This window comes from Silene latifolia, chromosome 5, assembly GCF_048544455.1.
Source record: "Silene latifolia isolate original U9 population chromosome 5, ASM4854445v1, whole genome shotgun sequence".
Taxonomy (NCBI): Eukaryota; Viridiplantae; Streptophyta; class Magnoliopsida; order Caryophyllales; family Caryophyllaceae; genus Silene; species Silene latifolia.
Genome location: NC_133530.1, coordinates 59,744,747 through 59,759,508, shown reverse-complemented (window position 1 = coordinate 59,759,508; position 14,762 = coordinate 59,744,747). Strand labels below are relative to the sequence as shown.

General features: G+C 37.7%; 1 protein-coding gene across 1 annotated transcript; it reads right to left on the bottom strand.

Moving 5' to 3' along the window:
- Nucleotides 1-4,737: 4,737 nt before the first annotated feature.
- On the bottom strand, nucleotides 4,738-7,565 carry LOC141655419 (uncharacterized). The gene is made up of 3 exons (XM_074462500.1): nucleotides 7,467-7,565; nucleotides 6,567-7,121; nucleotides 4,738-6,303 (listed from the first exon to the last, which is right to left on the bottom strand). Exons 1-3 carry the CDS (start codon nucleotides 7,563-7,565, stop codon nucleotides 4,738-4,740), a joined length of 2,220 nt encoding a protein of 739 aa, XP_074318601.1.
- Nucleotides 7,566-14,762: the final 7,197 nt, after the last annotated feature.

The window sequence follows — 14,762 nt, the reverse complement described above, 5'->3', positions numbered from 1 at the left end:
TTGTAATGCTTTCTCAAGATGTTAATTGTTTATCTCTAAATATTTCTTTACGTTTAGGTGAAGATGCAATCACATTTAGTAAAATAGCAAGTGAATCAAAAAGTTCACTACAATCAACATTTTTCTTAGCCACCGCAATAAGAGTTAGCTGAAGTTGGTGAGCAAAACAATGAACATAATAAGCACATGGAGACTCATTCATGATTAAACTTTTAAGACCGTTAATAGAACCCCGCATATTGCTAGCACCATCATAACCTTGACCTCTAACACTCGACAAAGTAAGAGAATTCTCAAGAAGCGATTGTTGTATAAAGAAGTAGTGTTACCCACATGCACAATACCCAAGAACCTCTCTACAACCGCTCCTCTTTTATCAACATATCGCAAGCAAAGAGCCATTTGCTCTTTATATGCTATATCAATGAACATTACCAACCAAAAAAGCCACCATCTAACTCTTCAATAATTTTTTTGGTTGTCTCTTTTGCAAAAACACTTATGATATCCCTTTGAATATCAGGGGAGGTAAGTGTACAATTTCCAGGTACTTTTAATACGGGAGCTCTAGGCGTATTTTCGTCACGCTTGGTAAATATTTTCACAAGTTCAAGATAATTTCCTTGGTTCAATGATTTTCCACTTTCATCATGACCACGAGATGCCAATCCTTGTAAACAAATAAATCTCAATGCTTCAACTGAATTTTCTAACCGAATGCGATAGTCACTTTTAGCTTCATTTGTAAACTTTTCAAAGCAACAAGCTATAGAGGACTTTTGTTTGTTGAATATATCAAAATTCTTCATAGCATTGTTATGAGCGCTCATATGATTACCAACATGCTTATCAAAGGCACTACTTTTACTCCATGTTCTAAAACCCCCATTAACAAAAGCATCACCTCCACAAGCGCTATCATTCTTAAATAAATAACAAACAAAGCAATACGCTGCATCCTTTTCTATACTATACTCAAGCCAAGGCTTATACTTTTCAAACCATTTACGAACAAAGTTACGCTTAGTTTTAGGAAATGTGTAGTTACTAGGCTGACAAGGACCCCTCCGAATATATTCTCGTCTTATCATATCACGATCATTTATGTGAAAATCAGTTAATTTTCTTCTTAATCCGGGATCTTTGGGAAGAGATATCACATCAAAATCACTCAACCTATCTAAAATTGGACTAGTAAAAGGATTTGAACTACCTCCCAATTCGGTTTCTCCATCTATTAACTCGTCAATATTAGTTTCAGGATCATCACCCGAGAGAGTTGAATCAGTTGGATTTGGTGTATGTGTATCATCATTGCATTGTCTTTTTGCAAAAAAACTCGTAATAGTCAATACTAATTCTCTTCATCCCTGAAATTCAACAAGATTTAATATTAAAATACAATTTTAATCATTCACTACAATCGATAATTTGCACACGGTACAAATAAATTTTCATAAACTAAAACTAAGAAATTGCAACAAGACAAGTTAGACAACCACCAAAATTCAGTCTTCCCTAACGAAATCAAGACAACCTGATCATCAAATACCAAAACAAGCAAATTCATCTCATAAAGACACGAAAACGCTCTAGTTAATTAAAATGCAACAAATTTCCATTAAAGATAAGTCCCCAACAAACATACCCAAATCATAAAATCATGGAAGGTTGAACCGAAATTCATGAAAAGCTAAGAACTTGATAGCAATCCTCAACTAAATACAGAATGCTCAACAAAAAACAAGTATTAAAACAGCACATATAATCCTGTAATTCTAAATAACTAAGTTAAAATCATCAAATTTCATACAAAGATAAAAACTTCACACGAAATCTGCAAATCAAAACCCCAAAAAAAAATATAAACTAAATAAAAAAAGATGATTTATACATACCTCAAATGAAAGAAAAGAAAGATGGATGGATGAATTGGGGGTTGTGCTTGTGCGTAAGATTGGTGGAAGAGTAGAGAAAAATCAATGCTTTTTTTTTATTATGTGTTTACACCTAAATTAGTATAATATTAGGAAAGATAAAATATTTGAGAGAATAAAGGAAGATTGAAAGTCAGTTGGCTTTTTTCTAGGGAAATACTAATTGCCTTATTTGTGTTATATTCTTTCCTTTTATTTATCTATATATTTTAAATGGGGTAGCATAAAAAAAATATTTTTTTTGAAAGTGGGGTAGCATGTGCTACCCCATGCTACTATACTACCTACGCCACTGGTCACAAGTGAGTCCTATTGATTTTTTTCAAACAAATTAACGATAAAATGTAATTTAGGAGTATCAAATCTTCTAAATTAACTGAATGATCCAAGTTTTGTGTAAATAATTAAAAGTTAGGGTGTTAATGTGTAATGCTCTACACTAATTGATTGGTTGGCTTAGCAAATACGCGGGGTGATATTGTGGCCTTATCTGGATGCTGGAGCTCATATTTCCGTTCTACGAAGAAAATATAGGTTACCCGTTTTCTTTTTACACGCTTGATTCATACGGAGTATAACCTAACGACGTGGGTGATAAAAATAACGAAAGTAACAGCGTAATTATTGTAGTAAACTTAATATTCACAATAATACGAGCAATAAAATTAACTCGAACTCATAACCATAATGCGTGAAATATTCAAAATAATAATATCATAATAAGCATAGCACGATAGTATTACGGCTTTGCCTCGAGCTCATATCCATAATGCATGAAATAGTTTAATTCACTTAAAATGAATTGATTAAATCATGGCCTCATGATTCACAATTTGGTAAGTCAATCAAGAGTAAGTCCTTCGGTTGGAAGATAGTTTGTTTCCCCATAAAAAAACAAGATTACAGCATAGAATTTTCAAAAAAATAAAAAAAAATTAATATATAATAAAACAAATACATCAAACTTTTCTTTGCACAATATTACCCCTTTAATCAATTATTTTGTCATTTATTATTAAGATGCTTTTATATAGTAGATAATAAACTATATAATCAAGTGTAGTCAACTGATTTATAGTTATAAGCTTTATAATAAAGATTTCGATTTTTATTTTAATTTAAAATTTTTGAGCTCATTCACTTATGAGTTTACCTTCTATTCTATTATGGTAGGTTAGAAAGTCATACAATGACATTTTGATGGTTAAACATATTTAAGAGTAGCAATGTTCAAAGAGGTAACGGTAATAGCGGTGTGATTAGTGAAATAATTGTAATAGCGGTGAGATTAATAAAATTAATATTAGTAATATCATGAGAAATTACGGAATATATTTGAATCATAATTTGAAACATTTATCACAAATGGTAATATATAAGTTAGATAAGTCAATTGAATTATGTTTCATATAAAATAAAGTTTTTTTTGGTACATTCATATAAAATAAAATTGATAATGTAAACAAAGGTATGAGGAGTGGGACGCGACACCAAAACTATATATTTAAACGTATTTAGTATATATTTATAATGATTAGATATACTGCATCATTTCATGTCACAATTTTAAATAAATTTAATTTAATTTCTGAAATTTTGAAACAACCCGTGAATTTTGAGAAACATATTTTTATAATATGATTAAAATACATCGTGTAACAATTATTTCACAAATAAACTAAATAAATTTAATTTTTAAAAGTTAAAAACAATCCCGTGAATTTTCACGGGTGTTACACTAGTGCAAATTAAATTGAAAATGAGATTAACACTACAATAAGTAAACAAAAAGAGAGTTTTTTTTTAGGGGAAAACCCGAAGGTTTACTGCATTAAAGATAAATCAAATGAAACAGCATTGTTCGCGACCGGTGGCAGAGTCTCTGACCACTCAACTCTACCGATCACCCTAGGAAAAACATGAGCTAAAGCGTGAGCTACAAAATTGTTCAAACGACTAGTATACGACCAAACAATGGAAATAAACGAATTGCTAAAATCTAAAATGTCGGCAATGACTAGAGACAGAATACTTCGTCCTTTGGCTTTCCTCTTGAGCGCCTCGATAACTTGTAAACAATCACTCTCAATGATAACCATCGAGTGACCTCTTGCCAATGCTTCCCGCACCCCTTCAAGAATAGCAACAGCTTCAGCGACTTGCGGCTCCCAGCAATGTTCCTGCGCACAAGACAAACCCCACTGGACTCGACCACTCGCATCTCGACATACCACTCCAAGGCTGACTCCTTCTCCCTCTTTGACCCCCGCATCCACATTTACCTTCACAAAACCGTCAGGTGGAGCCACCCAACCCTCCGCCCTCTCACACACCTCTCTTCTCCCACTAGCATTTCGCTGTACCGGCTGCCCAAACCCCCCTCGATCGATCTCTTCCATGACATCTGTCACTCTTCTCACCACCATCTCTGGGCTCACCGTTATGTCGTCAAAAACCACCCTATTGCGGTGTTCCCAGATAGCCCAACATCCCACCATCAACAAAGCCTGCTCCCTTCCCCCAAACTCCCTCCATTTAGCCTCGATCCAGTCCCGAATCCCCCCCCCCCGTTGTCATCCTCCTCCTCTCTTATCCCAAGCCCCTCCCAAACCCGTTTAGCGAAGACACAATCTTTAAATAAATAAATGCTAGTTTCTCAATAAAAATTACAGAAAGAACAAGGAGAGATGTCACCTCGAACTCGAGATGCGATATTCGCTCTTGTTGCCAAGGCTTCGCTGCACAGCTGCCAAAAGAAAAGCTTCACGCGAGGCCACACCAGGACTTTCCAGAGCCTATTTCACAACCACTTCTCCCGTTCCCAATTCGAAGCTCCTCCCATTTCCAAGTCATCCTTTTCCCCAGCCAAGCGCCTATAAGCAGACCTCACCGTGTAGACACCATCCTTCTCGTCACACCAAAACCACTCATCTCTCGGTCTGTGCAGCCCCAAACGGATTTGCCTTATCCTGTCACGCTCTAAAGGAAGGAACAGCTCAGTCATAAGATCGTTCTTCCAGCCATTCTCGTCCAATAAGTCCCCCACCAACATATTCTCACGTCCAGGTACACACGGGGAAAGAACTCGGCCAGCCTGCGAGTTTGGTATCCACGCATCCGTCCAAACTCGTGTAGTTTGCCCATCTCCAATCCTCCTCCTTAACCCGCTCCAAATTTCCTTCCGTGCTTCAAGGATACCACGCCAAGTATAACTTGGATTGTACCCCAACTCAGCCGTCGAAAACTCCCCATTTGGATAATATCGAGCACGCATCAATCTGGCCCATAAATTATCAGGTTCCGTCATAAGTCTCCAGACTTGCTTCCCAATTAACGCGACATTAAAAATATGAAAGTCACGGAACCCCATACCCCCTAATCCCTTCGGTCTACATAAACGCTTCCACGCCACCCAACTAATGCCCCTTTTGCCTTCCTCATGGTCCCACCAAAAGAGAGAAATCAACGATCGAAGCTCATCACAAAAATTGACGGGAATTTTAAAAATACTCATCAAATAGGTAGGAAGCGAATTGGCCACTGCCTTTATAAGAACTTCCTTACCAGCCCTAGACAAAGTTTTCCCGCGCCAATAATTCAGCCGTTTACTGAGCTTATCACGAAGAATATCCGTCAGCCCCTTCTTGGATCGCCCCACAACCGTGGGTAAACCCAAATACCTAGAGTGCTCCTCCACCTCTGTGATACACAACCGTGTTGCTAAATTACTCCTGCGTTGTATCGGCACTCCTTTGCTAAAAGAGACTGTAGTCTTATCCAAGTTTACTAGCTGCTTCGAAGCTTCTGCATATCGTCTCAAGATATTATTAATAACATTAGCTTCCTCCAAATTAGCTTTTGCAAAGAAAAGACTATCATCTGCAAATAACAGGTGAGAAATAGATGGCGCACTACTCGAGATACGGATACCATGCAGCGAATTCGTCTCCACGGCTCTCCTCATTAGACTAGAAAGAACTTCCGCACACATGATAAACAAATAAGGTGAGAGAGGGTCACCTTGACGCAAACCTCTAGACGGTCGAAAGCTGCGAGATGGTTTTCCATTGATGAGCACAGAGAAGGACACCGAAGACACACACTCCATAACCCGGCTTATCCATTGTCGATCAAACCCCATTACACAAAGAACCCGCTCCAAAAAACCCCATTCCACCCTGTCATACACTATTGCCATGTCCAGCTTAATTGCCATGAACCCGTCACCATGTCTCGAATTTTTCATTAAATGGAAAAGTTCAAAAGCGATAAGCACATTGTCCGTAATAGCTCTACCTGGAGTAAATACACTCTGGTTCTCGGAAACTATATCTCCCAAGAAAATTTTCAATCTATTCGCCAGGACCTTCGAAACCAACTTGTAAACCACTTTGCAGAGACTAATTGGTCCAAAATCGCTTACTTTGTCCGGGGCTTTTTTTTCTTGGGTATCAAAACAATATGGGTCTTATTAATTTCCCTCGGTGAAACTTTGCCCCTTAAAATAGCAAGAACCGTATCCACCACTAGCGAACCTACCGAGCCTCAGTAGGTTTGATAAAATAAGCCATTCATGCCATCCGGTCCCGGAGCCTTCAAAGGGTGCATTTGGTTAAGGGCCGTCACTACCTTTTCCTCGGTATAGTCCAAAGTCAGGAGCCTATTCATTTCATTTGTAACCCGCCTGTCTACGGTATCAAGTACTTCGAAAATGGACGGGTTTGACGTCGTGAAGAGATTTTCGAAGTAATTGACAGCAATATTTTCCACATTGTTCTCCCCTGTGTGCTCATTCCCATTGTCATCAATAAACCTACCAATGACATTTTTCCTCTTACGCTCCCCTGCCCTATTATGGAAAAAAGCCGTGTTACGATCTCCATCTTTTAACCAAAGAGCCCGTGAACGTTGCCGCCAATATTGCTCTTCCTTCCTCCGCAAGTCAGCTATATCCGCAACTAGAGCATGCCGTCTCCTAACATTTTCCTCTGTCCTCTTTCCCTCATTTAACTGAGCAAGCAGCTTAGTCTTCCTCCCTATATCCCTGCCAATGCCCGAGATACTCAAACTCTTCCATGCTCTCAATTCCTTACTGCATTCATTCAGGACTCTTACCAAATTTCCACTACCTTTTTCGACCCCTCTCTCAATAGCTTCCCGACAACCCTCAACCCCCACCCATACCTGCTCAAATTTAAAGCTTCGTATCCTCGTTGGTTATTCATTTCTCCTATTTAAGCAAAGCTTGATGGACGCATGATCTGACCACTCTCTATCAAGATAAAAGAGTCTCGCATATGCAAATTTCTCAAGCCAAGGAGCCGTGCAAAGCGCCCTATCTAGCATACACTGTCTATTCGCTTCTCCCACTTGCCCATTATCCCAAGAAAAATTGTATCCTTCCCATGGCACATCTCATAACCCACACTCATCGACAACTTCTCGAAAATTGTTCATCTGCCTCTGCGGTCTGCTACCCCCTTTCATCTCTGTCGAAAAAAGCACCTCATTAAAGTCTCCTATACATACCCATGGAATCTGCGACTGCCTCCCTAAGAGCCTAAGCAGCTCCCACGAAAGATGCCTATCCGACACCGAAGGCCACCCATAGAGAGTTTTTGGTTTCATTTTGAAATAAGCTAGCCTCAAACACTACAAAAAAGGTTTCGATGCGACGGAGACATTGCGACGGACACTTAACCCGTAGCAAATTTAAACCTGCGACGGACCACTGAACCTGCGACGGGAATTCCGTCGCAGCAAAATTTCCCAGACCGCCAAATTTTCTGACATGGCGGGAAGGACTGCGACGGAATTTCTGTCGCAATATTAAAATAATAATAAAGTTTGCGACGGAAATTCCGTCGCAATATTAAAATATTATTTTCCTTGTGACGGAAATTCCGTCGCAGCCTTTTTTTAATGCCAGACTTTACAGCTCATCAGGAAAAAATATTTTTTAACCTTGCGACGGAATTTCCGTCGCAGACTTTTTTTATAGACGTGTTTTCACCCGTCTCCCCCTATCTCTCTTCAATTATTTTTACCCAACAACTTTCAAAATCCCCAAAAATCTCCGACACCCCACTCCGGCCACCACCCCACTCCGGTTGACTATTGGCTTGACTTTAGAGGACACGTGGCCTGAAGGAACAGTGATTTGCGACGGAATTTCCGTCGCAGATCTTGACTTTTTTTTTACTTTTGCAGCCACGTGGCCTGTATGAACAGTGATTTGCGACGGAATTTCCGTCGCAGATCTTGACTTTTTTTTTTTTTACTTTTGCAGCCACGTGGCCTGCATGAACAGTGCTTTGCGACGGAATTTCCGTCGCAGATATTGACTTTCTTATTGACTTTAGAGGCTACGTGGCTTGCATGAACAGTGTATTGCGACGGAATTTTCGTCGCCGGACCAACTTTTGTGACGGATTTCTGCGACGCCTTTATCCGTCGCAGGAATTCATTTGCTACGGAATTTCCGTCGCAAAGTTTTATTTTGCGACGATTGTACGCGACGGGATAATTCCGTCGCAAATACTATATTTGCGACGGTATTTCGTTATTTGCGACGGATTTATCCGTCGCTATGGAACCTTTTCTTTGTAGTGAAACAAAGGCAAAGAAAAAAATATTTTGTTTAATCAATCACTCTTCCCAATCATTTAGATATTAATAAACTATATAAATCACAACTTGTTTACTCCATCCCAACAGTATCCATAATAAAGAGTAAAGTTTTCCCAAACAAATACGAAATAGTAATTTACGATGGAGCCGCGTACATCAATCACCTTAATCATTAACAAGTCATGCAAGGCACATGAATTTAATTTAATGAAAGCATTAAAGATTAAAACTTGGGAAATGGAGAGGGAATGACTTGTCCTAAACAAGCGTTTAGTCCTTAATCACATACAAATCTCAAACCAAATACTCATATTTATAACATCAATTTCAATAAGAGTAAGAAATTGCCAATTATCAATAACATTAATAATATCCACTAACGCAAGATTGACACGATTTAAATGAATGCTAACAAGAATGGTCAATGTAAGAGAGAAATTCAAGCAAATAACATTGTTATAAGAGAATTCATAACAAACAAAAGTTGAAAGATTTAAATTGTTTGGTGCAATGAAAGATTTAAATTGTCATGTTAGGGAAAGATTGGGAAGAATGAAATATTACACCAAGTTTGAACAGATCTATACAATCTCTATAGTATAAAAGATAAGTTCTTTTGAAAATTTTTATTGGTTCCTTGATTTAAGGGAATAAAAAACAACTTTTTGAAGGTGGCCCTCACCACTTACTTAGGCTAGATTTATTATTAATTTGATTACTAACTTTTAAATAATACAAATTAACAACTAATAACCACTTAACTATTATGTAGTTATTAGACCATTTTATCAATATAAAATGTATCTTATAAACCCTTATTAGCTAACTTTATAACCTCTTGTAAATTTAAATAGCTAATTACCTCCTCCTCAAAACCTATACACATATCGTATAAAATTAATTAATTAACATTAATTAATAAATTCTATTTATTTATTTATTAATTAATTATCACATAATTAAATAATAAATCCTCTTAGCCTGAGTTCGTAACCCGTCATCAAATAATACATTCACACGACTAATTAAAAGTCAAATAATACAAGGAATTAATTATCTCGTATCTCATACAAACAATTAATTCATTCAATTTGGGCGTCATCCTATAGGTGTGACCTAAAGGGATCAGTTGATCACCGCCGTCACACGACAGTAACGTCAAACTCTAGTCAGCCGAGTGTTACCGACTAACGTTGATCAACTGACAAAAAAATAATATAAATCCCTGATATTCCTTTTACGAGATTTAATATGTAAACGCACTATTGCGGAGGACATTACTCCAACAAGTATCCCCGGGTAGAGCTATATACCTCTCATCATCATTAGACCCCTGACACAACACATTGGCCATCTTAGTCACAAGTCCACCCATCAAAATTCCCTTGGACTTAGTCTTACCTCTTGCTAGAGCTCGGAACCGAACAAATAATTCAAGTGCGGTATTAAAGTTGTATTTTGGCAATCCTTGACATTCAAATAAGACTCAAGAAAAGTCATGTCAAGTTGACTAACACTCCCCGTGTGACTCCAACCATTGATAGTCCCCGCAATAAATTGATGCCACATTCTAATGACCGGATGATGAATGCAGAAAGCACGACACCTCCTAAAACCATGTAATTCCAAACCGGTAATCGCTCTCCACAAGTGTGAGTCCGTGAACCCTATGGGTTTCTCAAGGTCGGTCTCGAGTATCTCAAGTCCAAAAATTTCACCAAAAATACCCAAATGCATCCGATGGATTTCATTACACAACCTAAATTCCAAGCCTACCCCATATCTTTCTCCTTCAAAAATTTTGAGACTACACAAGAATTCCAATGTGAGGCTAAGATATGTCATCTCATGCATATTAAACATCGTCTCAAGACCCACTCCCATAAAGAAGGACTCGGTTTGACTTTCAATACCAAGTTTATCCAAAATATTACGACAAATGAAACGAGTAGGCTCAAATTCCATAGCTAGTAGTTTCACAAATCGTCTTCTATGCTCATTCTTGATGAATACTACTTCCGGGAAGTCCCCAAGTTGCTCTATGTTCGGTACTAGCTCCTCCTCTTGCCTTTGGAGCTCCGATGGTGCATTAGAACCACTTCTCTTTTTTCTCTTTGTTCCCTTAGAAGTAGTAGACTTACTCTTGCTCCAAAAACTCGTTGTTGTTGTCTTAAAATCCACCAAGAATAACCACCCAAATATGCTTCAAATCTTCACAAATAAGAACCAATCAATCTTGAAAATGCCTTATTAGAAATTAGAACACTAGAAGCAATTAAATGAAGCTAGAAGGCAATAATCAAACCCGAAACACAAATGAGACTCACGGATTTTTGGAGACCCAAATTTGAAAGTGATGAAAATAAGTGATTTTGAGTATGTAGAAGGTTGAAATGTTGGTTTTTATTGTATAGAAATGAATTAGAATGATTTTTAGAGTAATTAGAAGGAGATTTGGTTGGATTTGGCTGATGTTTGAGTGATTTGTGTGAGTTGGGGATGAGTATTGTATGTAGAAGATGAAGATGGTAGGTGATATTGGAGTGTAAAGCTATGTCACGGTCTGAAATGGCAGCACAAGGGTTAATAAGTCAACACGCGCGGGCTGGGTTGGATTCGCTCGTTTTCTTTCAATCAGTTCTGCAAATTAACCTGAACCCGCTCGAGTTCATATTGACCCGCTCGAGTTGGGGTATGACTCGCTCGAGTCATTTTCGACGCGCTCGGGTTGAAGACTTGGGACGCTCGGGTTCTTAGGAACTCGCCCAGATTCTTAGGCAGTGAATTTTTTTCTTTTCTTAGTCTTCAACACGCACAGGTTGGGCTCAGTCCCCACGGATTCCAGCAATTTCAACCCAACACCTTTTTAATGATAAGTATGATATAAGCACAAGCCCAAATTCTCCATTTTCTTCATTTCTTTACATTTTCCATCTTCTCATTTTCATCAATTTCCTTCAAAAAGCTCAATTAAAATATGAGATCCCTCCCTTTCATGTCCATGCAATTTATTAAATGAATGCAAATCTACACTAAATGCATATATACAAGTTAATACTTATTGAGGAACTCCATCAAACCAATTATTGTCAATAAATAATTTCATAGAAAATTATCACTAGCACTCAAAGCACGTAGAAGTCGGTCAAATTCTTGGGAGTGAGATATAAATAGGCATGGATAACAACACAAGATTATGCAATTGAAAAATGCCCAAGTAATAGACCGAACAATCATGTTAAGAACACTATGACAAAAAATCATAAGAGATGTGATAGATGGAAGGAACATGAAACGAGGAATTTAACATTTCACTCAACTCGTCCTCCAAATAGTCAAAGTCACCGCACTCAAGGCAAGTACTCTCATTATCATCCAAGGTAACTTCAATGGTGTCTATTTGGGGTTCCCAAATGTCATCATATTCCTCATCTCAACAAGGACCATTATCAAAGGGGTTGTCATAACAAGGCTCGCCAAGTTCAACGCAAGTGTCTCCCTCTAACATGTCATCCTCAAAAGGTGAGTTTTCACTCAAGCTCACATCCATCTCACTCTCACTTTGCCCATTAACATCAAATTCCATGGAAGTTGGGTTCATTGTCACACAAGAAGAGTAGGATGACGGCATCCAAGCATTGGTTTCACAATCAAGAATGTACTCCTCATCATCATCACTCTCATCATCTAGCACTTCATCTTCCCAAGGAGGGGCAAATTTGTGAACATAGTAGGTAGGCTCAAGGTTATAGGAAGGTGTCTCATTCTCACAAATCTCATTTTAATCATAGTTTTCCTCAATGAATTTTTGAAATGTGGTTTTTATCGCTTATATCATACCTTCCTTGGCACTTTCAAAGATGTCATGCACAATTTTCTTAAGATATTCGGTGGTCATGAACCCAACAAATTCCCAAAATTCCTCATAATTCATCTCACATATCCTACCACCACTCAAGTGAAATTCTAAGTTGTGGGTTTCAAGGTTCATACCATTATAAACAACACAACATGCTTCATAATTTGAAAGAGTAAAACCATGATGCCAAGCATGAGTCATATAACCTTCAAATCTTGCAATATATTTATCAAATGACTCATTTGCAAATTGCCAAAAGGTTAAAGTAGACATGTTGAACAAATGAAATAAAGCAAGTACAAGAAATAAAATTCTCAAGGAACCAAGATCCCTCAAGAAGAAGCACAACTAAAACTAGACAAAAGAACGATTCAAATACACAACACCGTCCCCGACAACGACGCTATTTTGATGAATGTGTTGTTGTCCGCTCTCAAACATATTTATACCCAACTAATAGCATAGTAAGCAAGTCGGGGTCGAACTCAAAGGACGGGGGTACTCAAATTGTTCAATCTAATTGTAGTTGCACTAGGTTTGCCACAATTGGTTTGGTAGAAGATTCTAAACTAATAAAAGCAATGAAAGGTAAACAAGAAATAAAACAAGGATGTGAACAAATGATAAACAATACTAGAAAATCATGGGATCATAGGGGAATCATGGTGAGATCAAACAAACAAGTTTCATATATACAAGCAATTATTATTGTTGGAATCAATTTAGTGTATATCTTACGATTCTTAGGGGAAACTTAGGTCTCGGAGCCGAGTCGGTCAAGACTTTACAACACCTACAAGTCGACTTGGTTTTCCCTATTCATGATGATATAACATAAATGAGTCCTAGGAAGGTTTGGGTCCCGGAACCGAGTCGGTCAAGACTTTACAATACCTACAATTGACTTAATTCTTCCTAATCAACTATATGCATGGTCTAACAAGCCTTGAGTTAGTTTATGTCTTACAAGTCTTGTTGAAAGGATAAGAGAAACATGCTAGGTTGTCAATCAAGCATTTCATCAAACATGACAAGTGCATAAGTTGGAAAACAATAAGCAAGCATTCATATGCTCATTAAGCATAAATCCTTTCCATGATTAACTCCCCCAATTCCCCACTAATCCCTAGTTAGGAAACTACTCACTCATTATCATGGAAAACATGTTAACAATGGTGTCAATCATCTTAACAAGTATAAACATGATAGAAGAGTAAAATAATAAGCAATAAGGTAAAGAGTAAAAGAATTGTACTAATATTAAGATGAGCAAATGGAAAGGAAAGAATAATAGAAGAGAACTTGATTGATTGATGAAGAGTTGTCAATTCTCCAATAATAACCCAATAATCTTCAATTACCAAATAAGAAATCTTGAACAATAATTAAAGAAAGATTAATGTGTAATTTGTGGAATGATTAAGATTAATCTATTTTAATCTGCTCCTAATCTAATTCAAGAAAGCTTAATCTAATCTAAGAGGGCTTAATCCCTTTATTATTACAAATGGAGTATATATAGTGGTACAACATTAGGTTAAGCAAGGGTAGATTAGGAAATAATATGCTTAGGTATCGAATAAAGCCTTGCAAGTCCTTAAGGAGCCCTACGACTCCCCATTACGAAGAAAATCTTCATGCCGAACAATCCGCTCGATCTGGGCTGAAAACGAGCGTCCTGAGCTTCAACTCGAGCGGGTTGAGGACGACTCGAGCGCGTTGTTCTTGACTTGGGCGGGTTGAGCAGCAGATTCTCCTTTCTTGCTTTTATGCCTATGATGCTTCTATATACTCCTTATTTCTATTATCTTTGGTCATCATAGCCTCCTTTTCATACTAGTCCACCTAAGATCATCAACAAGCTTCCGAATATGTACGAGAGACGGGAATTCTGCCTCATTATCTCCTTTCCTACAAGACATATAAAATGCGCTAGGAAAGCAAATAGGAAGCAAATGACGAATAAAATGGTTATGAAATGCTATATTAGTATGCAAAATGAGGCTTAGTTAGGGGACTAAATGTGCAAAATTATGAGCCACATCACCCTTTGTTTAACAAATTGATAGATGGTAAAAATGAAAGAACAGTTGCATAACATTGAGGGTCACCTTGGAATAAACGGTAGCCAAGGAGTTATCACACCATAAGGTTCTCTTGACTAGGCTCTTGTGCATGGGCCGAACGATATTACAATGACACTAAAAAGGGTGTTTTAACACTAATCTAGTGAACAAAGTGTTAAGTAGCAAGAGTATATACAATGGCCTATGCACACTTGTCAAGTTTCTCAATTAGGCATTTTCAAAACCTTTCTAAATGCGACTATATGCCAT

Excerpts from the sequence above, each read along its gene's own strand:
- LOC141655419 (XM_074462500.1), bottom strand. The coding sequence starts at position 7,565 with ATGAAACCAAAAACTCTCTATGGGTGGCCTTCGGTGTCGGATAGGCAT. Across the intron at positions 7,122-7,466 it reads GGCAGTCGCAGATTCCATGG|GTATGGGTGGGGGTTGAGGG; the intron begins GTATGTATAGGA and ends AAATTTGAGCAG. Across the intron at positions 6,304-6,566 it reads TGGACTATACCGAGGAAAAG|GTCCTGGCGAATAGATTGAA; the intron begins GTAGTGACGGCC and ends TTGGTTTCGAAG.